Source organism: Heloderma suspectum, chromosome 5 (assembly GCF_057233095.1).
Source record: "Heloderma suspectum isolate Gila_16-S chromosome 5, 16-S_ref, whole genome shotgun sequence".
Taxonomy (NCBI): Eukaryota; Metazoa; Chordata; class Lepidosauria; order Squamata; family Helodermatidae; genus Heloderma; species Heloderma suspectum.
In genome coordinates, this window is record NC_139462.1 from 167,698,972 (window position 1) to 167,725,018 (window position 26,047).

Sequence of the window (26,047 nt, forward strand, 5' to 3'; positions counted from 1 at the left end):
AAAGTATAGCCCTATACACTTCAGAATTCATCCTGCTGCTTTTATCAGCAGTCAGGTCATCAATAAATACCAGTGACCCGGTTCCATTGGCAGCCATACATGCCCATGCCATAACACTGCCTCCACCATGTTTGACAGATGATGTGGTATGCTTTGGATTGTGAGCCGTTCCTTTCCTTCTCCATACTTTTCTCTTCCCATCATTCTGGTACAAGTTAATCTTGGTCTCATCAGTCCAAAGAATCTTATTCCAGAACTGGGCAGGCTATTTAGGTGTTTGCTGTCAAAGGCTAATCTGGCCTGTCTGTTCTTGAGCGTTACCAGTGGTTTGCACCTTGTTGTAAAGCCTCTGTATTTACATTCATAAAGCTGTCTCTTGACTGTAGATATTGACAATGACATGCCTACCTCCTCAAGAGCGTTCTTGAGCTGCCTAGATGTTGTGAAACGGTTCCTGTTCACCATGAGCAGAATTCTGCGGTCATCCACTTTAGTTGTCTTCCATGGTCTTCCAGGCCTTTTGCTATTGCTGAGCTTGCCGGTTAATTCCTTCTTTTTCAGGATGTTCCAAACTGCTGTATTGGCCACTCCCAATGTTTTTGCTATCTTTCTGATGGGTTTATTTTGTTTCCTCAGCCTAATGATGGCCTCCTTCACTCGCATGGACACCTCTTTGGACCTCATGTTGGGAGTTCCAGTGAACAGCTACCAAATGCAAATGTAACACTCAGAACCACCTCCAGGCCTTTTATCTGCTTGATTGGTCATGGGGTACCCAGGAAACAGGCCACACCTGGCCATGCAGCTGCTTGTCAGCCATTCGTTCCATTACTTATGAGCCACCAATGACGGGTGTGTGTGTATGCCACTGGCTGTACTTTCTGAATTGTTAGTGCCCCACTTTTGTCAAATCCCTTGAATTACAGTTGAAAGTCCTGACTTCGTTCCCATCTGGGTGTGTTTCCTTTCAACTTCAATGTGGTGGTGTACAGAGGTCAACTGCCAAAACAGTTATCCTTGTTCCAATATTTCTGGCCCTGACTGTAATTCAGGTATTGAGGTATGTCAACCAGTTCTGGATGGCGTGCACTCCCCATGAAGGAGCAAGTTCATAGCTTGGGGGTGCTTCTTGACCCAACCTACTCCTGGCACCCCAGGTGGAGGCAACAGTGAGAAGTGCCTTTTATCAACTTCAGCTGATACACCAGCTATGCCCATTCCTGGAACATGTGGACCTGGTAATGGTAGTGCACGTGCTGGTAACGTCTAGGCTTGATTTCTGTAATGCACCGTACTTGGGGCTGCCTTTATATTTAGTTTGGAAACTTCAACTGGTACAAAGTATGGCAGCCATGCTGGTCTCTGGGACATCCCGTGGAGACCATATTACACCGGTTTTAAAATCCTTACACTGGCTGCCAATTTGTTTCCAAGCAAACTATAAAGTGCTGGTTCTTACCTTTAAAGCCTTACATGGTCTAGGTCCAAGGTACCTTCGGGAGCGCCTTCTCCCCTTCGTCCCAGTCCGCCACCTGAGGTCCCCTGAGGGCTCTCTGCTGCAGCTGCCTAATGTGAGACTGGCAGCCACATGCAGGAGGACCTTTTCCTTTGCTGCCCCTCAGTTTTTAAGCAGGCATTAAAGACTCTTATTATTCTGGCAGGCCTTCCCTGTTTAGAACTCTTGTTCCTTTGGCTCTAGTATACTATTTTTAGGAAGTGTTGTTTTAAGCTGTGTTTTATTGTTGGATTTTTTTTTAAATTGTTTTTAGTTCAAAGTTGCTTTTAGTTATATGTTGTTTGTATATACTGTCCATATGTTTTTATGTAAATGATGTTTAAACTTTGTATATTGTATTTTAATGTTTTAACTTTTGTAAACCACCTAGAGAGCTTCAGCTATGCGGCAGTATAGAAATGTAATAAATAATAATAATAATAATAATAATAATAATAATAATAATTACAATTCTAGGTGTGTATATATATACACACGTGTGTGTGTGTATATATGTGTGTATACATACACACACATATTAGCACTAACTTAGTTTGCATATGTATTACACATGCTAGTATTGTGCAATGTCATAGTTAACTTCTACCATAGATCCATCTTTTTTAAAGAGAGATTTATAAAGAACTCCACCCTGTTCTACCTAAAGTAGTACATGATTTTTCTTTCCTGATTATATTAAATTTAGGCAGTTCTGTAACTTCCTGTACAGAGCTGCTGTGAGGGTGGTTCTTTCCCTAGGCACTATTCCAGTGTGCTCAAACAGAAACAGGAAGAGACCTCAGGCATCAGTAAGGATGAAAGAGTCTTCCTGAACAAACAGCTCATCCATGTCTTTACAAGGCAAGCTGGGGAATGAAATAAGCCAGAACTCTAGAAAGGCAGGAGGGAAAAAAAATCCTATCAGTTTTTCATTCTCTTTATAAAAAGAATGAAAAACAAAGGCCAAATGAGAAAATCAGAAATTACATTTTGGGGCTCCAAAGTGCTAATCAATCTGTATGCCACTGAAGTATTTAAATATCTCTCCCCCACACACCCCCACTGATGGTTTGGCCAACTGTATGATGCTTCCTAACTGTGAATAAACAATGGAGCCGAAGACTCCTCCCCTCACCCTTCCTGTGATCCTGACTTATTTACCTGGTTTGTTAACCAGCATTAATTCAGAGTGCCCCACGTTAGACATAATGGAGAACTGTGGCTGAATACAAGTCAGGATCGTTGTGCCAAAGCCAGTGCATGATGGGAGGGTCAAGACAGGAGCGCTCAGCCCTGACACTCATTCCTGGCTGTTGTCTGAAACAGCCGTAGAGCATGTTTATGCAAACTTATGTTTCTTTACACAGTCAGTCCCCATATGCAACATCAAAAATAAAAATTAAGGCTAACAGATGCTCTGTCTCTCTCTCACACACAGAGAGGTTTAGGGAAAAGGCATCCTTTCAGTGGTCTAGAGCCACATTCCATTTTGTTGGCCAGAAATGTCTTTTCTATGATAATGAGATCGGATGCCCTCTTAGATGCCAATCAAATGAGCACACCAGCTGGGCAGCAGCAGATGCCTTGCCTGCTCGTGGAGATGCCTCCATCTCCACAATGTTTCCTAAGGATGTGGAATTCTGCCCTTTCTGAAATGTCAGTACAAGGTGAACATTTCAGGCTTGTCTGAGGAACCAACACCCCATACACAGGTTTTAGGGAAGAGGTGCTAGCATACCGCAACACCGTGTACTGGAATGTGTCTGATCAATTCAGCTGTAATTTGTGAGGCATATCTAAGCAAAACGGTTACTGTCCCAGGTGGAACTTAAATGTTACAACTACAATTCAGAGTGATGGACTCCAGCCACCCATCTGGCTGTCTTGTTCTAAACCAACTGAAGCTTCAGAACAATCTTCAAGGCAGTCCCACATATGATGGTACCACATCATGGTAGCCTAACCCGGATGTTACAAGAGCACGCACAGCTATAGAAAGGCTCTCTCTGTCTAGGAGAGGCCACAGCTACTACACTAGTTGGTGAGAGGTGTCTCGTGCCATAGATGCTGCTTGAGCACCCAAAGTAAAGGGTAGATGTAACAGGTTTTGGCAATGTGAACTGTTAACCACAACTGCATCATGACTACTAGCAAAAAATAGTTTGTTTTAAAACTATTTTTTAAAATTATGCAGAACAGTTTAGAACAGGCTTCCTTAATCAGGTATCCTCCAGATGTGTTGGACTACAACTCCCACTGGCCATGCTGGTTGGGAATGATGGGTGTTGTAATCCAACACATCTGGAAGGTGCCAGGTTGGGGAAACTCAGTTTAGAGTATGGTCTGAATGTACGTGGCATGATGGCACAATTCTGTTCTGGAAGCTAAGCAGATCTAGCTAGCCCTGGATACTGCATGGATCAGAGACCACTTGTGAACCATACTGTAACTCATTCTGAGCTCCTTGAAGAAACTAGAAGGTTCAAAAGTAACAACTCAATAATAAATGGAAATCCCTCCCCCTGCAGACTTCAGAGCCAAGTAGTAGTATTTAATCACATCTGATTGATATTTATTTGTGATATTTATATACCATTAAATATAATAAAATATCTAAGTGGTTCACGTATATATACATATGAGTGTGTATCTCACACACACACACACACACACACACACACAGACAGTATCTAACACAGTGGATCACAAATACCTCCAACACCATTGCAGCGAGATGTCATTTCCCACAAAACCAAAGCCATGGAATACACATCAGTCTGCTTGAAGGATTCAACATTATCCAAGTTCATTCTGGATTCTAGGACTTCAGGAGCCATGTACCTCGCCGTGCCAACCTGCCAGCAGTTACAAAACAGGTAAAAATGTTCAAGGGAGAATTGATTCTGAAAGCTCACATAATCTCACATAACACAGTTGCACGTAACAACCTTCTTCACTTTGAATATCTCTAATTATTAAAAAACTATTCCATAACAAATAATAACAATCAGGTTGCAGCTATGCAAATGAAGGGGCACTACTAAGCAGACAGGAGTAAGCTTGCTTTTCACTGGTGCAGTCAACCAGGGGCAGGAAGAAGATTTAATCACCACCCCAGTGCTGTCTCAAAGTGCACCCCGTACCTTCTCTCCCATAAGCATGAATAGCTGCCATCCATTCATAAAATGAGGAGAGTCAAGAGCAGCCCTTGGGGACATTACTGCAGAGGAGACAAAACCTGCCTTCCACCCCAACAAAGGATGGCCCAATACTTGCTGACAAGGATCCTGCAAGGGGATGACATGCACCTCCTGGAGTCACGCAGGCCCTCCCCACAAGCATATCCAATCCTCCACAACGGTAGGCATTTGGAAAATCATATTTTAAATCCTCTAGGTTTTTTTTACACCACTCCCCATGCCACAGCTCACCTGCCCACTGTTGGCCAGGTCATCTACAGACAGAGTAGGATCCAGCCGCAGCGATAGCCCAAAGTCACACAGGCAGCAAGTTAAGTCATTTTTCACCAGGATATTGGAGCTCTTTAGATCTCTGTGGACAATAGGTGTTTTGGGTCGGCCACAAGGCGTATGGTCACTGTGAAGATGGGCAATTCCTCGAGCCAAAGATCCTCCCAGTTTCCAGAGGTCCTCCCAGCTAATGATGTGTTTAATGAGGTATTCCTGCAAGTTTCCCCGTGAATGGAAAGCAGTGATCAGCCAGTACTGTTTGCCTAGATCCGTCTTGCGCTCCTCTGCTGTGAGAAACTGAAGGATATTCTCATGTTTCAGGTTTATGTCAGAGAAGATGTCTTTCTCAGTCTTCCAAGAGGCATATTCTTCATAGGAGAAGATCTTGACAGCCACTGTTTCAAACTGTTCCGATGTGTTTTGTTTCAGTTTAGCCTTATAGACCTCAGCAAACCGCCCTTTGCCCACCAAGGCATCCAACTCAATGGGCAGCAGTTCAGTATTATGGTTAATGTTATTGGCACAAGTGGAACTGATGTCAGAGCGGTCGTCATCTAACATAATGGCACAAACATCGCTACAGTCTTTATGTTTCCTGGACTTGACGTTCTTCTCCCATGCCTTGTTGAGCTTCCTCCTCCTCTGAATGCGGTAACAGTAAAAGATAAGGATCACAGCAATGGCAATCACAAGCAATGGGACAAGGCTTATTAGTGCAACTTTAGATATCACATCTTTCACTTCTTCTATACTTGAGGTGATACCTAGGAGAAAGGGATGAAAAATGGCTGAAATATGTATACAAAGCTGCTATAACAATCTGGAAAAATGCCTAGAAGATGAATTCACACTAGCACTGTAGCCCACTTTAAGATGCAACCAGGATCTATGGAACTAGGCAATACCACATACCCAAGGGGGGCTTTGAACTTCTGTTTCTCAAACAGTTGTCTTCTGTGCCACATGGTAAGTCAAAATCTGGATACATATTGGATTGGTTCATCTAAAAGAGCTCTTTGGGTCTTGGTTTTTACAGAGAATGCTATTTAAGATCTCTGGGGGAGGCCCTTCTATCAGTACCATGGCCACTAGAGGAGTGTTTGGTGAGAATGCAAGAGGGGGTCTTCTTGGTGGCTGCTCCCAGGCTGTGGAACTCTCTGCCAATGGAGGTTAGGTTATCTCTCTCTCTGCTGTCCCTCTGCCAGCAGGCCTTTGGCATGTAAGTTGGTATGTTGGATTGGATGCTATTTTTATTCTTTTATTGCTGTGCTTTTAAATTGTATTTTAATGTATTTGTTTTATCATAGTTTTAACCAAGTTTTAATGTAAAGAGGGTTTTGTTCTCATTACTGTTAGCCACCTTGAGCACCAATTTTGGGGGTGGGAAAACATCAAATAAATAAATAAACATTTACACATACTATGGCAAAACAGAAAAACGAAACAAAAACACAGTTCAGGTAATGCTGTATTTACATCTTCTAGTCTGCATTTTTAATTGGGGTAAAAGGGGATCTCTTGCTTACTTGCGAATTCCCAGTGTGCACGTGAGTGCATGTATGACTGCTGAATGGGGTCTAGTCCAATTTCTCATTTCAGCTAGACCGTGGACAAGTAATTGATCAGCATTTAGCCAAAATTCTTGTAGCTATGTCTGAGGCAGAATCTAGTAAAAGAGGAAGCCAGCACAACTGGGTTATGTTTCACAAGACTGCTTTTTCTTTAAAGCTTTGTAAGAAGTTTAGTCTAGACTAAAAGGGTGCTTCATCGTGATTTTTGTTACCAAGCTAGTTTTGTAGAGCAAGATGGATTATTTGAGAATATTGCTTCCCCCCCCCTCTCTCTCTGGTGTAAAACTGTCTTACTCAACAGCTGAAGATCTAGTCTGGGTGAGAGACACAATGGAACTAGTAGTCACAGTGGAATGAATGGCTTGTGCAACCACACTCTTGGACTGACTACACAAACTCTTTTTTCGGGGGCAGGGGAGCCAACATGAGTGGGGGTGGGGGAGAAATACAAACACACACAGTCTATGAATCACTCAATTTTCTTTCTAAACTCATATCAAATTTTTAAAAATCAAGTCATCTAAAATGCTACCTAGTCATGAAATGAGGTTCTAAAATACAAACCCCCAGACAGTGAAAGTAAAAAATGAAAAGAGAAATATGAAAAGTCATCTTTTTTTTAATACAGAAGTAAAGGGAAATGAATGAAAAGTCAGTTTGCCTGCAGATTAGGGACAAACTACATGAAACTCCCCACTCCAAAGGCCTTCTAGCAACTTTTCTCCCATGAGGTTTCATGTGTATCTGAAAACCCATGTTGTGTGGGTGTGGGGGAGATTCTCAGGAACCATCTGGAGCAGGGAAAAAGCAAGTGGGAGAAGGGTTAAGCACTCCCTCCCCCCTCAGCACTCTATGCCCCCTCGCTCCAGAAACTGGTTCTTCCCAAACAAAAATAGGTCTTGACATGCCATACATTTTTCAATGTTAATGTGTAGTTTTGCCCTTTAGAAGGGTACTGTGCTGGGCAAATATGCAGCAATCTTAGTCACTGACTTGCCATGTTTTGTCAGAAAATTTAACAGGATCAGGGTATCTGTTAGAAACCTGGCTTCCTTTTAAAAAATAAAAATGTCTAGCCTGTCCTGTTAAATGCTGTTAAATTCACAATTTGCAAGCTGCACCAAGCAATGATTCCGTACTGCAGCTGCAGACATCTCTGAGCAATGTTGAGTATCTTATATATTATTAGAAATCCTTATGTAGCCAAAATAGTACCATCCAAGAAAAAGGGGTGGTAAAAGCAGTCTTGGGGGAATCCCAGACTTTGCAGAAGTATCAAAAATACTTTAGGGACTAACCCTAGTGGGGAAATGCAAATACTGCCCACTGAGGACTAAGATATCTGGGGATGAGGAGACGAAAATGTGGAGTGAATGCAATGGAGTGTCATCAAAAAGGGCATGGCTGGCTGATTGGAAGCATGAACAGGAGCACTCCACACTGCAACTTTCTGTTGCAAATCCCACTTGCTTTCTCTGTAGTCCAAATGCAAGGCGTCTTTTTTTGGAGGTGATCACCCACATGATGCTGAAATATCTAGGAGGTAGTAGACAGCTAAAGGTGGTAGAAGGGAAAAGGTCCTAGCAGTTCCTAGAAGTGGCCAAAGACATTAACAGATGAGCGAACAAGTTGGAAGCCATAAGAAAGAGCACAATGCAGAAGAAAATGACTGGGTTAGAAGAATGCAAGAACAAGGATACCGGAACAGCAGTTAAATCAGCAAGAATTGATTTTTCAAAGGATTCTTGCAAGAGAATAAAGGGAGATTTACAGTCTGTGGGACTGTGGTTCAGTGACCTACCAAACACTTATTGGGATATTATGTGCCATATTCAATACCATCTGATATGTATGAGTGCTAAAATTTAGCAGGTTAGTGAAAATATTCATCTGTTTTGCATGGACTCTCTTAATGGGAAGCTTCAACAGTCTAAATTGGGCTGCATGCGATTCCAGCATACCAGCTGCTGATAACTCTGTTTTTTATGAACCATCTTCATGGCATTTGTCAAGCAGCAGATGGGCCACAATACTTAGACTGCTACATATGGCCCAGGAACTGCTCACTGTCCAGACCTGATAAACATAAAAGCCCAATTCTAGACATCACACAGGGTTCAAGAACGAGGAAGGGAGCTCATTGCCAGCAGCAGTATTCACCCCCATCCCGACTGAAATTGTCCTTGGCACAAAAATCACACTGAATTTTTCCACCCATTTACCATTTTTGTCAGTGGTTTATAAAATATGCAGAGTACAAATACATCTCTGCATACTGTCTTATAGAGAGGCATATTTTAGAAAATGTTCTGTCACTTTAAGAGAAGGAGGCTGTCACACAGGATGTGAGAACTAGAAGAAAAAGCAACAGGGAGATGCAAGCAAGTGAGGATAGAGAACTGCATAGTTAGCGTTTGGAATAACTAAATGTGGCTGAGCAGTGTCATATAACACCCCATTGTTCTGTTTTAAAAAGTCTTTAGGATTAATTGATTAATGGTGCATTGTAAGTTGGGTTTTGTGGGTTATTGGTTCTATGCTGGCTATTTAGTTTGTTGTTGATTGATTAATGTATGATATTACTTTTACTTATCATTTTATAAATTTGTGTTGTAATCAGCTTTGTGGACCTTGGTGAGTCAAAAGGCAGGGTACAAATCAGGGTGGGGAACCTGTGCCCTCCCAGAAGTTGCTGGATTCCAACTTCCACCAGCCTCAGCCAGCATGGCCAATGCTCAGGGATGAAAGGAGCTGGAGTCCAACAAACATCTGGAGAGCCCCACCTCTGCTGTAACTATTTTAAATAGACAGACTAGCTCATTGATGGTTTGGGGGAACATCAGATTACCAGCTGATCAGCATTTGCAACATTGAGGCTGCAATCCTACATGCATTTATCTAGGGGTAGGTCCCATTGAACTCAGCAGGACTTACTTCCATGTATAGGATTGCACTGCAAAATAAGGCCACTAACAGGAATTTCCATTTTTTTTCTAGGAACTCTGTGGACTCTGCACATTTTTTTAAAAAAGAAATCTCCCATAAGAAACATGGGCTGTTGCAACACACTCCTTCCACCTTCATTCCTGAGCTGCTTTCCCATCTGAACCCCTTCACGTTAGTTTACCAATTGCCCATGTTTCCCTGGTTTAGAACCAGCAGCGAAGGAAGCCCCCCTCCAAAATGCATATGTATATCCCGCCCAAGTATCCAAACCTATTGTAACCCTAGAGTAACACTACTACACAGATACACAAGTCCAGAATTAAAGCCCAAATCATTCATCTACACATATATTTATTTATTTGTGGCTCAAGCTCACTTAGCATATCAGGACAAATAGAAAAGGTCAGAAAATGGAATTGCTTGCCTTGAATAAATATTCAAGCCTATACAAAAAATGCCAGTCACATTTGCCTGTCCTTATTCTTAACACGCTGAAAACTGGAACTTGTTTGAAAAACTTACTAGGGAAGTATATTTAGGAACTGTAGTTTCATTGTCAGCAAAGGGAAGTTTCACACTACTGATTATCTTGCTTACCTCGCTTTTTAATAGGGGAAAGGCCACATGAAGACTGGAGCTAGTGAATTATGCAGGGATTGACTCCTACTCTGACAACATCTTAAAGATATTAATGGTTCCCTCTATAGATTTTCAGACTATACTCCTGCACACGGTTAAGTTGCTTAAATTCCACAGAATTTAATGGAACTGAGAGCCGTACACTCATGGACTATTATATCAGATGAACATGATAGAGCCGACATCTAAGCAGAGCTGGACATGGATGCAATCAGTTGCAACAGAATATTAAAAAGCATCCAAAGCCATTTTGTAAGTGGCGTTTATTAAAAAACAATACTTTAACATAAAATGTGTCCTCTGCTTTCACTTGTACATTTAGCATATCTGCTACTGTTAATTTTCTGGAACAAATCAATCACTCTAAACTGGTTACCTTGCCCCAGACAACACACATTAGCCACCACCATTATATTCAGCACCGGTCTGATACTGTACACGTTCTCAAAATTATTGTTTTGCCAGTGTTAGTTACAGTGTATATCCATTTGCAATTATTGAAATCTCTTCTGTGACAGCTTGATAAAAAGCTGGCCCTATTCCCACACTGCAACAGGTGGGCAGACTTTAGGCTTGCAGGATCTATTTTGTTTTTCACTAGAACCCTGAGGTCCAGCAACCAGACAGCCAGGTGCAAAATAATGCCTCAGAAATTACCATTGAGGACCAGGTGCCTCTGTCTGAACACAGGCTCAGCCCAGGAATTATTTTTCCGTGTTCAAACTGGAACATGCATGCAAATCATGTTCCACACACAAATCTCCTCCTGTCCTCCCACCTTCATTCCCCAACCTAATTGGAGGAAAACAAGCCTTTTTGTTGTCGTTGTTAAATCATTGGATGCTGGAAAGCCTTGATGATCTACTGCAAATCACCCAGAGATCTACCAGTAGATGCTGATCTGCCTTTTACCCACAAGGCAAACATGTGTGTTAGCCATAGCAAGATTTCTTCTCATTTTACAGAATTCAGGAATCAAGTTCTGCAAACTTGCTTTTCTCGGAGAACAAAAATCAACACTGTCAATAAATCAAATGAGACTCCTCTTGCCATTCTCCCAATGCAGTTTCTTTCAAGATCCACCAAATAATTCAGTCATACAAAGTTACATAGATGACCAGCAAGATTCGACTTATGGGGCTTGTGCTCAATTACATACTACACAGGATTTCTTAAAAGTTCACCACTGCAGCAAAGCCTTATGATAACACAGTGGAAAAATTTCAAAATATCAAAAACAGGCCTGTTGCATAAGTACAGGCTGCAATCTTTAAATGGTTAAGGTTTAATACTGCTATTTTTAAAAAATGACGTTAGTGAATTAATACTCTAAATGTCCTAAAATCCAACTCTGAGGAAATTACTGCAGTTACAGCCCTTCTTTAAAAATAATTAGAGCAGACAATATTTATTTTTCGAGGGTGTAAGCATAAGTAGTACCCACCCACCAAGAAGCCATTACCTGTGTTTCTGTAGGAATCGCTGATCTCAGCAAGCCTTCTCATTAGAAGGAGACAAGCCCAGAGCAGTGACTTTATACTTTATACAGAAGGAAACAGGAAGCCTTCTTTGGTAGCAAGTCATTCTCCCATTGCGATGGGAGTCAGCTGAATAATCCAACAACATCTGATGCATAGATGCAGTAGAATAACCAGCTGAGCCTTAGCATCACAAACAGAGCCCTGCTGGATCAAACCAAAAGCCTGTCTAATCCAGCTTCCTCTTTCTCATAATGGCCAACCAGTTGCCTATGGGAAGCCAACAAGCAGGACATGAGCACAATAGGTCTTCTCTGTTTTTGCCCAGTGACTGCCTCTGATCCTGAAGGAAGCATACAGCCAATATGACTAGTAGCCATTTTTAGAGTCATCCTCCACAAATTTGTTTAAACGTCCTTTAAAGCTAAGTTGGTGGCCGTCCCCACATCATCTGGAAGTGAATTCTATAGTTTTAACTATGTGCTGTACAAAGTAATAGCCTTTGTGTGTCCTGGCCTATCGGAAGGAGGCAAAGCCAAAGCAATGAAATATGTGAAGCCCCTGCAGGCAGCCTCCTCTTGGTGGCTAGGAGCTTTGGGCTTGCAGCTAACCTCTAATTCATTTCTCATGGTACCCCCTGACAAATATTTTTGGAATTACAGAACTGACACACTACTTAATTAGGAGTATTCATGTATTGTATTAGAAATATTGTTGGAAGTGTTCAAAATGTTGGAGAAGGAACTAAGTACCATTTTTGAAGGTCTCCCACGGGATTTTGATGGTGGGACTTCATAAATAGCCAGAGAGACAGAATGCTGGTATCTAGAATGCACAAAGTATACTAGCACTATTTTTGGCCATTCGTTGCGCAGAGGGGTGAAAAGAAATTGCATCTGAAAATTTGCGGGAAGGGGTGAGAAGTTTGGAGAAATTTCTCAGGGTGCAGGGCTACAGTGCTTACCTCACTGTAAAGAGGTGGCAGAGGGGAGTGGGGGGTGCTCTTTCTCCCCCCCCCCAGTTCTGTCCTTGCAGCCTCTCTGGCTGCTTCAGCTTCTTGGAAAGATCCCTGGAGGACGTAGCCAAGACTTCCTCCCTTGGAGCTTCCCTGCGCTGCCCGAAAGCTGAGGGGGGCATTTTTGGTTTTGCCTTGTTGTTGTTTTAATAACAACAAGAATAAAAAGAATAACAACAAAGCCTCTCTCAGCTTTCAGGAACTCAGAAGGCAGCAGCATTGGAAACCCCCAATGGAGGAAGTCCTGGCTAAATCCTCCGGGGGGGATTTCCAAGAATCTGAAGCAGCCAGAGACACTGCAAGGACAGAACTGGGGGAAAATGATAAAAGAGCATACACTCACACCCCTCAGCCACCACCTTACAGTAAGGTAAGCACTGAAGCCCTGCACCCTGAGAAATTTCTCCGAAATTCTCAGCAACCCATCAGAACAGGCAGGAAAATGACTGCCTCTTCCACAGGAATCAAAGAGGCTGCGAAAGAGCAAGTGGGGTTTCAGCACAGCACTAAAATGTACTTGTACACACTGGAGTTGAGATGAGGATTACAAGACAAGGAATTATGGAGCTCAGCAACATCTCTTCTATTAACTGCAGATAGTAAGACCATCAATCCTAATAGTGCACAAGCAGTTAAAGCTGATAAAAATACCCCAGTCCATCTTCTACAAGTTAGCAAGTATTCCCATCAGCTATTAATTGTGCTCCCTTATTTATCACTTTCTTTCGGTTTCACTACACTACTATTAACCTTTCTTAAACATCTCCCATGTCTCTGTTATTTTGGAAATTATTAATTCTAAGACTGTTGTGCATATATTGTTGTCTTGTGAATATTCCATTTCTCTCCTTTCATTGATCTGGTTAACACAATTACAACTTAAGTAAGACATGGTGGCTTGTTTAAGCCATGGTGCATGTGGGGCAAGTGCCAGGCGTTATTTGAATAATCACTGCCCAGGCGTGGCTTGTCATGTCATCCAAACCTGGGCAGCATAGCTTGTTGACGGACTAAGCAAGCCTCAAGTAACCCAACAACAGCCGATGGCTTATTTGAGGGTTGTTTATAATCACCCTCAAATGGGTTATTTGAGAATGGATATGCAGCCCCACATGTACTGCAACTTAAACAAGCCACTGTGGCTTGTTTAAGCCACTGTGATAGTGCAAACCAGTCTAAGACCTATGTGGTCCAGGTTAAACAAAAATCCAAAAGTGACCCCAGAACTGTACTTGATGCTAAGTGCACAGTAAGTTATTTAAATTCCTTTCCTGTTGCCCCTTCCTTGGGAAATATTTTTCCTTGCCTTTGCCTTTCCATAACCTTCTGAGTTTCTAGTCTTAGCTGTTGTTCACATTTGTTGCATCCAATGAAGGAAAGAAAATCACATCACTCTGGGGATGAACAGCATTCTGCAGAATTACAGAAAATCAATACACAGGCAGTAATGTATTTAACTTGAATGGCTCAACAACTACACATGAGTAACACATTTGGACAAATTATATTTAGTATGTAGGCAGCTTGCATAACAATGCAACAAATTCTTTAAAAAAATAATTTCTCTGGATCAACTGAGGTATCTATATAAAGTTGATTTCCAAGCAATGCTACAAACAAGGCTTAGAACTGATCTACACATTCAGAGAAGTCACATGACATCTCCTTTTCAGACTGAATTAATTCAGCTAGCAAGCTACAAAATATATGTTTTACTGCTCACATGTTTGGCGGATCCCCATATCAGTGCCTCCCCTATACAGAAAACTAAGGGTCAAACTATATGTTAACTACATAACAAAGCAGCTCCCTTTCTGCTTTTATTTTACTCTAAAGAAAACCCAGGAACCCAATTTGGATTGGGACTACAGAATGCTTAGGTGAGGTTTAATCCTTCCCTCCACAGCTGCAATCCCCCCCCCCCCAAACCACATAGACATGGCAGTTACTGATAGTACAAAGAAATTACTAACAGTTACGATCAGTAACTATTTTCATGTGCTGGGGTGATTGGGATGGTGGTGCTACAGCTAGGTTAAGCCACTCCTCCATGCAGTCCTGCTCTTGACTGGGGCTACTACACTTACTTTAAAATAAACAAAAACCATAATGGGGGTTGCTTGCCACATAGTTAATGTGTAATGTGTAGTTTGAGCCTATGACAATAGGGAGAAGTCTAGGCATTTCTTCCCTTCTCCCTGACTTGTTAATGTTCCATGGAAAAGATGTTTTTGGCACAAACATGCAACTGATTCTCATACTCATTCTGAAATGGTAACATTCTGGATGAACTTCATTTTCCTAAACAGTAGCCATTGCTTATATAGGTATGCATATAAATTTGAACCATATGCACTCTTTTTAAAGTAACACACTGCTTAGCACTAATGTACTACTACCACTTCTAATAATCTTAACACGCACACACACACACACCCAGGAAATAATGGAATGTTCCATCTTTCATTCATGGTGGATAGAGGCACATGGAAGAAAGTTGGGGTGGGAAACAAGACAATAAGAATCTTGTAACTATCTCAATATCCCACCAGTTAGCTAAAGAAAATATACACAAAGGAAAACACAGACTTAAGACAATCAATTGTGTTCTCTGGTGTGAGTACTACAGTGCCCTCTATAGAAAATTTTATCTTGTTTCAAGAGTACCAGATAGAAACCCAAGTCTCATTTTCTACCCTTTGGCTTCTTTTCCTTTTTTCCCTTTGGAGAGAAATGTTCTCCCCCCCCCACCCCAAAATGGCCTCTTTTCTAGTACTACTCAAACAGTTACATAAGTAGTAATTGAAAGCACATTGGCATGATACTTTCTTTTTAAAGGCTTTCCCCCCTCCCCGCCCTCCACCCTCAAAGTTCTAGTTTGTGCAGGTTGCTTGCCAGCCTGCCACAATTTTGTTTGGCAAAGAGAGACCATAACCTAACCACCATATGCCATTCATTCTCAAATCTATTTCCCCCATAGAGTCCCCTGCATGCGTGGGCGTGTGCACAGACACACACTTCAACAACATTTAATTTCAAGTGATCGCACAAGATGAAAGAACACCTCTCTCTGACTCAGAGTATGATTCAAAGATTGAGTTATCAGAATGAATCCTATCCATTTTCTTAGGCACACACTGAGTTCCAGCGTTTCCCCACCCAACCAAAATGTGGCAGGTCTAAAAATAAAAAATCCACAAGAGAAGCAGGCTTTAGATTTAATTGTACCCCACTGCAAATATTTTCAAATGTAGGTTCCATGGGGGCTCTCAGGAACTACCATGACTGACCAATCATATTTAAATAGGGAGAAATGTGCCTTTAGAGACTGAGGTCAGCAATCTCTGCTTTCGCAAGATTAAGGACGACAGTTCCTTAAACTAACTTGCCTGTAGCGAAGAGCTATTTTATTAGAAGCTAGTGTCTAGCCTCTATGAGAAATTAGAACCTGCTGTTGCATTCATGATTTCTTGTCTTTGAGCCCGAAAGAAACATGCCTTTCTGCTATTTACACATAAATCAGGATTTCAATACATCTTCAGCAGTTTGGCATTTACAACTTATGGTAAATACAAACAAATTAACAGATTAAAAAAAAGCAAGTGTACTAGCACCTTTATTCAAAACACATTCACGTCACTGGGACTCACTCTGCCAAGATCTGTAAGCTACAGCCGAAACAAATGAACCACTTTTAGCTGAATTAAATAGGGCAGAAAGAATATCTCCATAAACATACAAGAAAATCCATACCCTGCTAAGCAAGCAGCAGGAGCAGCCTGCATACATGGGACAAGAGCCACATGAAGGGTGCATCTGGATGACAGTCCAGAAGACAAAATTATTACAGACTATTATCTAGTTGTCTGGAGGAGCAATGGACCAGCCGGCCACAATGTTCTGCTCAGAGTTAAACATAGACAGGAAACCGCATGTCTGATACTGTAAAATTCGTTTGTCTTCCTGCCATGGCTAACCAGGCAAATAACCCAAAGGGGCTGTTTTCATTTAAAAGCAACACTCATCCACAACAGTAAAAAAGGGAATGACAGTGTGTCAGTTGTGTACGGAGTGAAAGTAAGTATTACAAAAGGAAGTTTTGGATTTCACTTGAACATGCCTAACTAGCCAATCTCTGCTTTGCAGACATGGACAGCCCACTCCAAATTTGAATTTTCTTGGGAGGAACATTTCCTGGACATCCTAAGCACTAGTCAGTAAAGGAGAAAAACTTAAAACATACCCAGATTAGAGGTGGAGAGCACAATGAGGTACACTTTACCACTGCACTAATAAGCAGGGCTACTTTGGGGTAGGGTGGGGAGTGGAGGGAAATCTTCGGGGGCAAGTGAACCAGAGCTGCAACATGCAACAGAACATGGACATAAGAGCCATGCTGGATCAGACCAAGGGTCCATCTAGACCAGCATTCTGTGCCCAACCAGCTGCCCATGGGAAACCCACAACAGCATCCTCCCACCCATGCTCCCCAACAACCTGGAAGCCTTTTGGAATTGCTGCTTGAATGGCAAAATACTACCATTTCTCCCTGAACAATACATACATACATACATATGCAGAATGAAGGCTGCCCTGGTCGCTGGACATGTTTGTTGATTATAGGTGCATCGCAATGCACACTGAGGCCTTTTCTAGCTGCCTATCAAACCTAGGCAGGCGCAATCCCCCATGCTGAACTCAGGTCCACCATCCCATTTTCAAATATGCTTTACTGCCTGTCACAATCAACAAAGGAAGGGGCTGTACTCTAAATACATGTGCTGGTTCTTCCATTAGAAGCTTTCACAGAAACGTTCGACAGCTGTGTGTCAGGGCCACTTTTAGATGTACAACCTCCTTTTTTTATGGTTGAGGTACATTACATGATCTACTAAAGCCTTTCCAAGAAGAGATGTAGGTTATCACTTTAGAGTAACAGTGTCTATGGCACTTCTACAGAACAAAATGTCTTTAGTGGAAATGAAAACACAACTTTTGATACATTCCTGTAACACATTTTGTAAGCACTGAGGCAAGTAATAATTCCATCATGCTGACTGTATTCAGCTGGTGTAGCTTAAGCAGAAACAACTACAGATGTGACTAATTTATAAGAAGCCATCCAAAATCTACAATGGTGCATTGGAATGCAGATCAATGAGTAATATGTAATTAAAATTACTATTAGTCAAGTGAAACAGAGACTACTTGCGGTAATCAGCCTTCCTGGACTACGTTTCTAATGTACAACAGATCAAGAAGTCCAATGATACTCTGTTGTGCATATGAAGGAAAAGTGTGAGCATATGGTATGCTCTGCAAACAGCATGCAAAACAAACATGCAGAGAGCAGGCTTCGCATTACCAAGCCCAGTCCACAAAGAAAGCAAAGGTTAAGACCTACTGCATGGGTGTCTGTGGAAGTGCTGGGAGGGGGGATATAATGTCTAATCTATTCGTGAGAGAACAGGAGTGGTAGTGATCACTTCCATGTTAATGAACTGGCAAAAAATTGCATCACATTTGGGGCATGATAGAGATGCTATTTGACACTTACATGTAGTTTTGGTTTGTCTCGTTGAAACAGTTTGTTCATTTCTGTCATTTATTAATTGCTTGTTTCCCCCCATTTTTTTTAAATATTAAAACAATACACAACAGTAATTGAGTTACAAATTAAATCAACCAATATAAAACCCACCAGTCAATTCAACATTAAAATCCGTATAATACAGACTACTAAAAAGGAATTAGCAACAACACAGCAGCACATCAACATTAAAAAAACACAGAGTAGCAGCAAGAATTACATTCAGTGATCTGATTAGCTGTGTAGTCTAATACTATATTCATGCTTGAAAGACCTGGAGGAGCAAGGCAGGTAAACTTTTTACCAGCCTCCTGAAAAGGCACTTGGAGAGCTAGGGAGAGAATCCTAGCAAGAAGACCTGATTTGGAGTTCCTGTAGTTATATATGCCTCCTGCACAGGCAGGACTGGGAGTAGTTCATCTTCAAATGATCTAAACTGTCGTTTGATGCTCCTTGCAAGAGGTGGTATTATTATTATTAGTAGTAGTAGTAGTATTTATTACATATCTCTACCACCCCATAGGCGAAGCTCTCTGGGAGGTTTACAAAGGTTTTAATTATTACTGAAACCTGGTGATTTAGTTAAGTTGTTTTTACAAAACATACTAAGCTAGAAAGCAACCTCTTGACTAGAATCTGACCACTGAAAGTTGGCAAGGTGGTAAAGGCGGCAACTGTCAACTGTATCAGGTTTTAATTCAGTCTAATTATCTCAATTAGCCTAAAGTCCTCTGTGTTTCAGCAAAGCCTCTCTATTGTCTCTGCATATAAAGCCAACACAGCAATATGTCCCACTCAACAGTATTGCTTAAGCCTAAATTATAAAATGCTATAATTCTCATTAGTTTCTGTAAACACCTATCCACTCATTTTTTTTCCATAGAGGCGAGTAAACAAGGTATGAATGAAATAATTGGAGTCAGCTACTAGTCCGTTATCTACTTGACTGCTCTGCCAGCCCTGAGATAATGGACATCATTAAATAGGCAGGCAAGATAAAATGTGAGTTAAAAAAAATAAGAAAAGATCCAAGGCCAAAGTCTCCCTAAGGCAGCCTCATCAAGTGTCTTTATTGGCTGTGTAAAGATATTGGTTTTACATCCGAAGCAGTGAGCTTACACCAATCCATGTAAACCTGGCAATCCTCCCTTAAGTCCATTTCTTGTAGAAAATGCCAGCTCTGTTGTGGTAGAAAGATGCAGCTGAAATATACTTGCCCACCTCCTGAGTGAGCTGGTCATTCAAGAAGTTTGCACTGATTTTGACTTAAAATAAGCCTTTGCTTACCTAAGAGAAAATTATTTCTCCACACCCCTTTCATTTGGTATATGCTTAACTGTTAATCCTCCATTCTAAAGAGCATAAAAACAACCTAATGAATGTATGAATCTCTAGTGATACAATGGAAAATACAGACTACATTTTGCATTTCTGTTGAAAGTATCTACTCAGATGCTTCATCGTCATCTCAAGCTCAGTATGTCCATGACTGAATTTCTCATCTTTCCTTCCCAAGGCCTCTGCTCCTCATGCACCCTCCTTGTGGGTTAACAATGTTACCATTCACTCTGTGAAACAGGGTCAAAGCCTTGACTTATCTGGAACTCCTCTCTCCTTTGGCCCTAGGGATGGCGGAGAATTCCGCCATGGACCTCTGGAGTCTGTTGCGGAACGGGGAACTCACCTCCACCTCCCTCCGGAATCCGTCCAGGCCGGCTCCTCCATGCAGCAATCCTGCGGAGCTGGCCACCAGGTCCGCATCACTGGCGTTATGGCCGGCTGCCATTGCCATATTGCTGGGCTAATTCCGGACGCAAATGGCATCCACTACACCATTTGTGTCCCTGTTTTTTCACACGATAGGCTACGCAAATATCTACATAAATATAATTTGCGTAGCCTATCGCATGAAAAAATAGGGACGCAATTGGTGTAGTGGATGCCATTTGAGGCCGTAAAGCTATTAGATTTACCTAAATGCATCCATAAATGGCTGCATTTAGGTTAACCTAACAGCTTTACGGCTGCAAATGGCGTAGTGGACGCCATTTGCATCCGGAGTTAGCCCAGCGATACGGCATGTCATTGGCGGCTGGCCGTATCGCCAGTGATGTGGACCCAGCGGCCAGCTCCGCAGGATTGCCGTGGAGCGGAGCCAGCCGAGACGGATTCTGGGGGGAAGGGACAGATTGCCTCCCCCCAAGGGCAGATTCCCACCCGGACCAGCAGGTAGGGAATCCGTCCATCCCTATTCGGCCCCCATATTCAGTCTGCTGCCAGGTTGTGCTACTGCTTCTTTTACATGGCTGCAAAAATATGGCCCTTCCTCCCTGTCCCCCTGAACGAAAACTCAGGTTCAGTACGAAACTCAAACTATGAACCTGAGTCTTCAAGAGGAGTGTAACCCAATCCATCACAGGCTGAGTCCCTATTCCCCGATCTACCTTTTGACTGACGAGGAATACATCTGTCTTGTCTGTATCAGGCTTCTGCAATCTTCTCTTCTCTGGTCTTCCATCGCCTCACCTTGGTTCCCAAACATCTCCCGAGCACTCTGCAGCCAAAGTTATTTACCTCTCTTGTTGTTCTGTTCCTGCAATGCCACTGCACTGGCTTCCTGGGTGTTTCTGGATTCAGCACAAGCTCCTTGTCCTTACCTTCAAAGTCCTCTATTGCAGGGGTCCCCAACGTGGAGCCCGTGGGCACTTGAAAATATTTCCCCCATCCATTTTTAAAATATACTCACACGGATTTGTAAGAAATGCATACAACTTTCTCGCAATTATACATGGGCTTCAACAAAAGTGGACTAAACATCCAAATAAGTATCCATCTGAAGGGGGCATCTATATGCCACCCTTTCAAATATTGAAAACGTAAGGTCCTCAGTCTCTTGCATTATAGAAAATGAATGTTTCTATATTCCAATGTTGTAATATCAGTCTTTTAGCTGTCAGAAGGGTGCAGAGAATCCATTTATGTTCACCATTTGTTGACTTCCATGAAGCAGTAAATAATTTAAAAGAGCATGTTCATCAGTGAATATTAAAGACTTGTTCAGTACAAAACTTTTCTGTGTAATAACCTCCCTGCAAAATGAAGCAACTACTGGACATTGCTAAAACATGTTTAAAAGAAGCATTAGCTGTATTGCACTGCCAGCAATTAGCTGAATTAGGCAATTCCTTATTAAAGAGATGTTGTGGTGTCCAACAGACACCAAGCAAACATTTTTTGTTAAATAAGATATATCCTAAGATCCATAGATGAGAAAGGCAGACACCAAACTGGCGACCCACAGGCAGTTTGTAGCGGTGCCCACAGCTGTATCTCAAATTCCCAAATGTGCCCACAAGTCCAAAAAAGTTGAGGACCTCTATGGCCTTCACCCCCCCCTTCTCTCTCTGCTCTTGTATCCTGAAACATCCCTGACCATGATCCCTGATCCTCAGGCTACACCACCCTCCAAACTTCTCTTGTGCCTTCAAAAGACTTTTGCTGTCATGTCCTATTTATGGGTTTCCACAGACAACTGGTTGGCCACTGTGTGAACATAATGCTGGACTAAATGGACTATTGGTTTGATCCAGCATGGCTCTTATGTTCTTGTGACTCTACGCTTTCTCCTTTGCTGCATCATAAGCTGGGAACTGCCTCCCAGAACACCTGTGTGATGTCACCCAAGATGGCACAAACTATAGCCTGTGCCATGGGAGAGGGGGAAGGTTAGCAAACCAGCTAACATAGCTCTCTATTTGCCCTCCCCTCTTGCTGTCCTCACCACTACCACCAAGTGGATGTCTTTTTTGGCTCCCTCTACTAAAACAGCTCTTTATCCTCTGTGATTTGCTTACTGACACAGTCAACTCTCTTTACTGGATAGCATGGTAAGGCAATTAGGTGAGGGTGGAAATGAAGGCATCAGACGAAGGTTAAACCAACAACAAATGTAGTTTGATAGGAAACTGTTTTTGTAATAAGTTTTCTAGGGTGAGAAAAAAAGACTTTAACACAGTTTTAGAAGTTAAACATAGGAGCAATTAGAATTATGAAAGTAACATGGAAAAATGCAGCTATCTAAACGTTGTCTAGACTATTATCCTACTTTATCCAAGATCTAGCAATAAATCAATTTCTTTCAGCTGATCCATTACCAATGCAGCTTCCAGCTTAGTTGCTTTCAGCTCAGTTTCTTTTGTCCCTGGAATCTGGGTCCCCTGCAACACTCTCTGTCCTGGTTTCTTCTTCTGCTTCTAGTTCTCTCCCTCCTGTTTGCCAGCTTCACTTGCATGTACAACTCCCCTGCCCATCCTCTTAGCCAATCAGAAGGGCTGTAGAATTTAGTTAGGCTTATTTCCCCACTTAAGTTTCAGCCTCCTGGGCTAACTTGTACCTTTTATGATCTTTTGAACCCCTTGGCAAGAACAGTCTCTAAATAGAAAGCACAAACACAAAATGGCTTAACTGTTTTATTATTTCACATCACCGAACTTACTTTAAACGCCTGCAATGTGCTCTACATGGGGCTACCCTTGAAGAGCATCCAGAAGCTTAAACTGGTGCAGAATGCGGCAGCTAGGTTACTAACTGATGCACACTATCGGAACCATATTACTCCGTTATTAAAAGGTCTGCACTGGTTGACAACTTTTTTCCAGGCTCAATTCAAGGTGTCGGTTTTAAACTTTAAAGCCCTAAACAGCTTAGGGGCCTGGCTATCTTATTATGAGTTTGTCTGGTTATTAAGATCTGTAGGACAGATCATTCAGAGGCCTTCTTGACAAGTATGCATGAGAGGGCTTACTCCCAAATTGGAATGTACTTTCTTCAGATCTATGATCAGTCTCCACACTCTCTGTTTTAAGAAAAGGCACCAAGATATATCGTGGCCTTTATATTATTTGTAGTAGTTTTGTTCTTTTAAATGTTCTTTTATTGATTGTTCTGGTATTTTGATGATGATGTTTATTATTTTTGATTTGTTGTACACCACCTTGGTGGGGCATTTTTCAGAACGGTGGTATGAAAATACTAAAATAAATAAATAAAAATAAATCCCTCCTCAAAACCCATCTTTTCTGTAAAGCCTTTTTAGGGGGAACAGCCCCCTAGTTCCCATGCCCTACTGTAATTTGGCCTGTACCTAAGCCTAAGCACATGAAACTAAAGTATTCACATACTCTTCCCCTGTTTACTCTTGCTTCTACTTCCATCTTCTTCCTCTGTTTCCCCCATGTCAACTTCTATACTACAACCTCCTCAGGGAAGAGACCTATCCTCCACAATGGTACTATATATGTGTAAGTAAATGAACACATAATTTCAAAATAGTTAATGTAAAAGATGCGTCTTTACAGACACCTCCCATTCCTAAAATGGTGTTTCCCCACCAAACTGGGGTTATAAGGAAAGAAGGTGCAATGTAGCATGGGAGACGTCACACCAATGTTAGGCTTCAGGCTGGGCAAATAGGACAGTACACATTGAGGACAGTTTCATCTCTATTTACTGTGAAAACTCACAGTGAAATTGTCATGTGGTATTAGCTCAGGGCCTGTGAGCAGGTAGATAGCCAATGTGCTCGTACTGTGCACCCAACTCCCTAAGAAAGGCACATATAAGTATGATCGAAGAATGCACGTGAAATCTCCCAGATGGACAGGTCCCCCTCTCCCTTACCCCAAAATGAATTATTGAAAAGTTTTTCTTTCTTTAAAATAAAACTTAGTGAATTTTATAACAAGATTGAACCATCTCCTCCTGCAGAGAGTATCTATGCATGTTAGGGTGCTCATGATGGGGATGAACTCAAAGGCACCTTGTTATAGCGAGGTTAGCTGTAAACCCTGAAAGTGACAAAAAAGTCTTCTCAGTACAGTTCCCACTGGAACACTTCTGGCCTTTTTCCTTGTGACAAAGGAAGGTCAGAATTTTTCAAAACAGGAAATCCTAAATCAGAGGAAATCCTAAAGAACAAAACCCTGTTTTTTCCTGGCAGCCACAGTGCAAAAGGTAAAAGGAGAAAAGAACATGAAACCAGGACACTTGTAGAAAATGGAACCTCCACACACTTACGTTCTGAAAAAATAAGTTCATCGTTGCATTCTTCCGCTTTGCAGGAGCACATAAACAGCAATCCTCCAGCTCCCTTCTTCTCTTTCATCATGCATATATCTGAATCAAAGTCATCCAATTTGTGGCCATGGAGCTCCAGTGCAGGATCATGACATATTGTTTCTAAAGTTACATTTTCATCATTCTTTCTCCTAAAAAGAAATGGATAATTAAAATAATTAATAATTAAGAAGGAAGATAACGCACATGCGTGTGCGTGCGAGAAAGACAGAAAGAGAACGAATGAATGAATTCAGGGTAAAACTAGCCCATTTGTCAAAATCTAAGTTTAATTTATGCTTTGGAATACCATTGCTACAACCTTCCTGTAACTTATGCTGGAATAATGTCAGTGGCACTACTCAGGACTAAATTATCTGAAACATGTCATACTGGAGAAATGGTGTCATCCCTCACTAAAGTGAACTTTATTCCTTGAAAGATTTGTCTGCATGGATTTTAGCATTAGTGGGCCACCTTGGGAACCACTCTGAATGAAAAAAGAGATATAAATAAGAATAAACGTAATGATAAACAGAAATGGCCTGCATTCAGCTAGCTTATCAAGCAATTCAAATGTGTACAACATGTGACCCACCCACTAACCCAAATTCTGCTCACCAGCCATATATTGTGGCCTACCAGAGGTTCAAAAAACCCTTTGGTGCCTTCTTAAAAGATGTTTGGCATTTTGAGATACAGGCATCACACTTCAGTAGTTGCACACACGGAGGTCCTCCAGGTGCACATGAGGATCTGGGGATTTGGATCATTTTCTTTAACTTTACAAGGTAATTGTAAAGGTTATATATGCTAAACCAATGCATTATTTAAAAAGGAATGAAAATGAAGCTTTGTTTTTCAATACTTCGTATTCTGGAATCTCAAATCTGTTTCCAGTCTAATAATGTTAAGAACATAAGAACGTAAGAAGAGCTATGCTGGATCAGACCAAGGGTCCATCTAGTCCAGCATTCTGTTCACAAAGTGGCCAACCAGCCGTTGACTGGGAACCCACAAGCAGGGATGAGCGCAACAGCACCCTCCCACCCATGTTCCCCAGCAACTGGTGCACAGAGGCTCACTACCTCTGGTACTGGAGGTAGCACATAGCCATCAGGACTAGTAGCCATTGATAGCCTTTTCCTCCAGGAATTTGTCAAACCCCCTTTTAAAGCCATCCAAATTGGTGGCCATCCCTACATCTTGTGGTAGTGAATCCATAGTTTAACTAAGAAAGTACTTCCTTTTATCTGTCCTGAATCTCCCATCAATCAGCTTCATAGGATGACCCTGGGTTCTAGTATTCTGAGAGAAGGAGCAAAATATCTCCCTATTCACATTCTTCACACCATGCATAATTTTGTACACCTCTGTTATGTCTCCCCTTACCCTCCTTTTTTAACAACAATCCCAGCTGTTGTAACCTTCTCTCATAGGGGAGATGCTCCAGCCCCTTGATCACTTTAGTTGCCCTTTTCTGCACTTTTTCCAGGCCTACAATATCTGTTTTTAGATGTGGTGCCTAGAACTGGACACAATATTCCAAGTGTGGCCGCACCATAGATTTGTATAGGGGCAGTATGATATTGGCAGTTTTATTCTCAGTTCCTTTTCTTATTATGCCTAATATGGAGTTTGCCTTTTTTACAGTGGCCGCTTCACTGAGCTGTCCACCACAACCCCAAGATCTCTTTCCTGGTCAGTCACCGCTAGCTCAGAACCCATC

General features: G+C 41.8%; 1 protein-coding gene across 2 annotated transcripts in view; it reads right to left on the reverse strand.

Annotated features, from left to right (window-relative positions):
- Window positions 1-26,047, reverse strand: part of TGFBR2 (transforming growth factor beta receptor 2) — a 71,010-nt gene that overhangs the window by 13,537 nt on the left and 31,426 nt on the right. For both annotated transcript variants that reach the window (XM_084858271.1, XM_084858273.1), the window contains exons 3-5: window positions 24,280-24,470; window positions 4,927-5,729; window positions 4,209-4,350 (exon numbers count right to left, since the gene is read on the reverse strand). In XM_084858271.1, coding sequence (XP_084714397.1) covers window positions 4,209-4,350; window positions 4,927-5,729; window positions 24,280-24,470 — 1,136 coding nt within the window. The remainder of the gene's footprint in view (window positions 1-4,208; window positions 4,351-4,926; window positions 5,730-24,279; window positions 24,471-26,047) is intronic.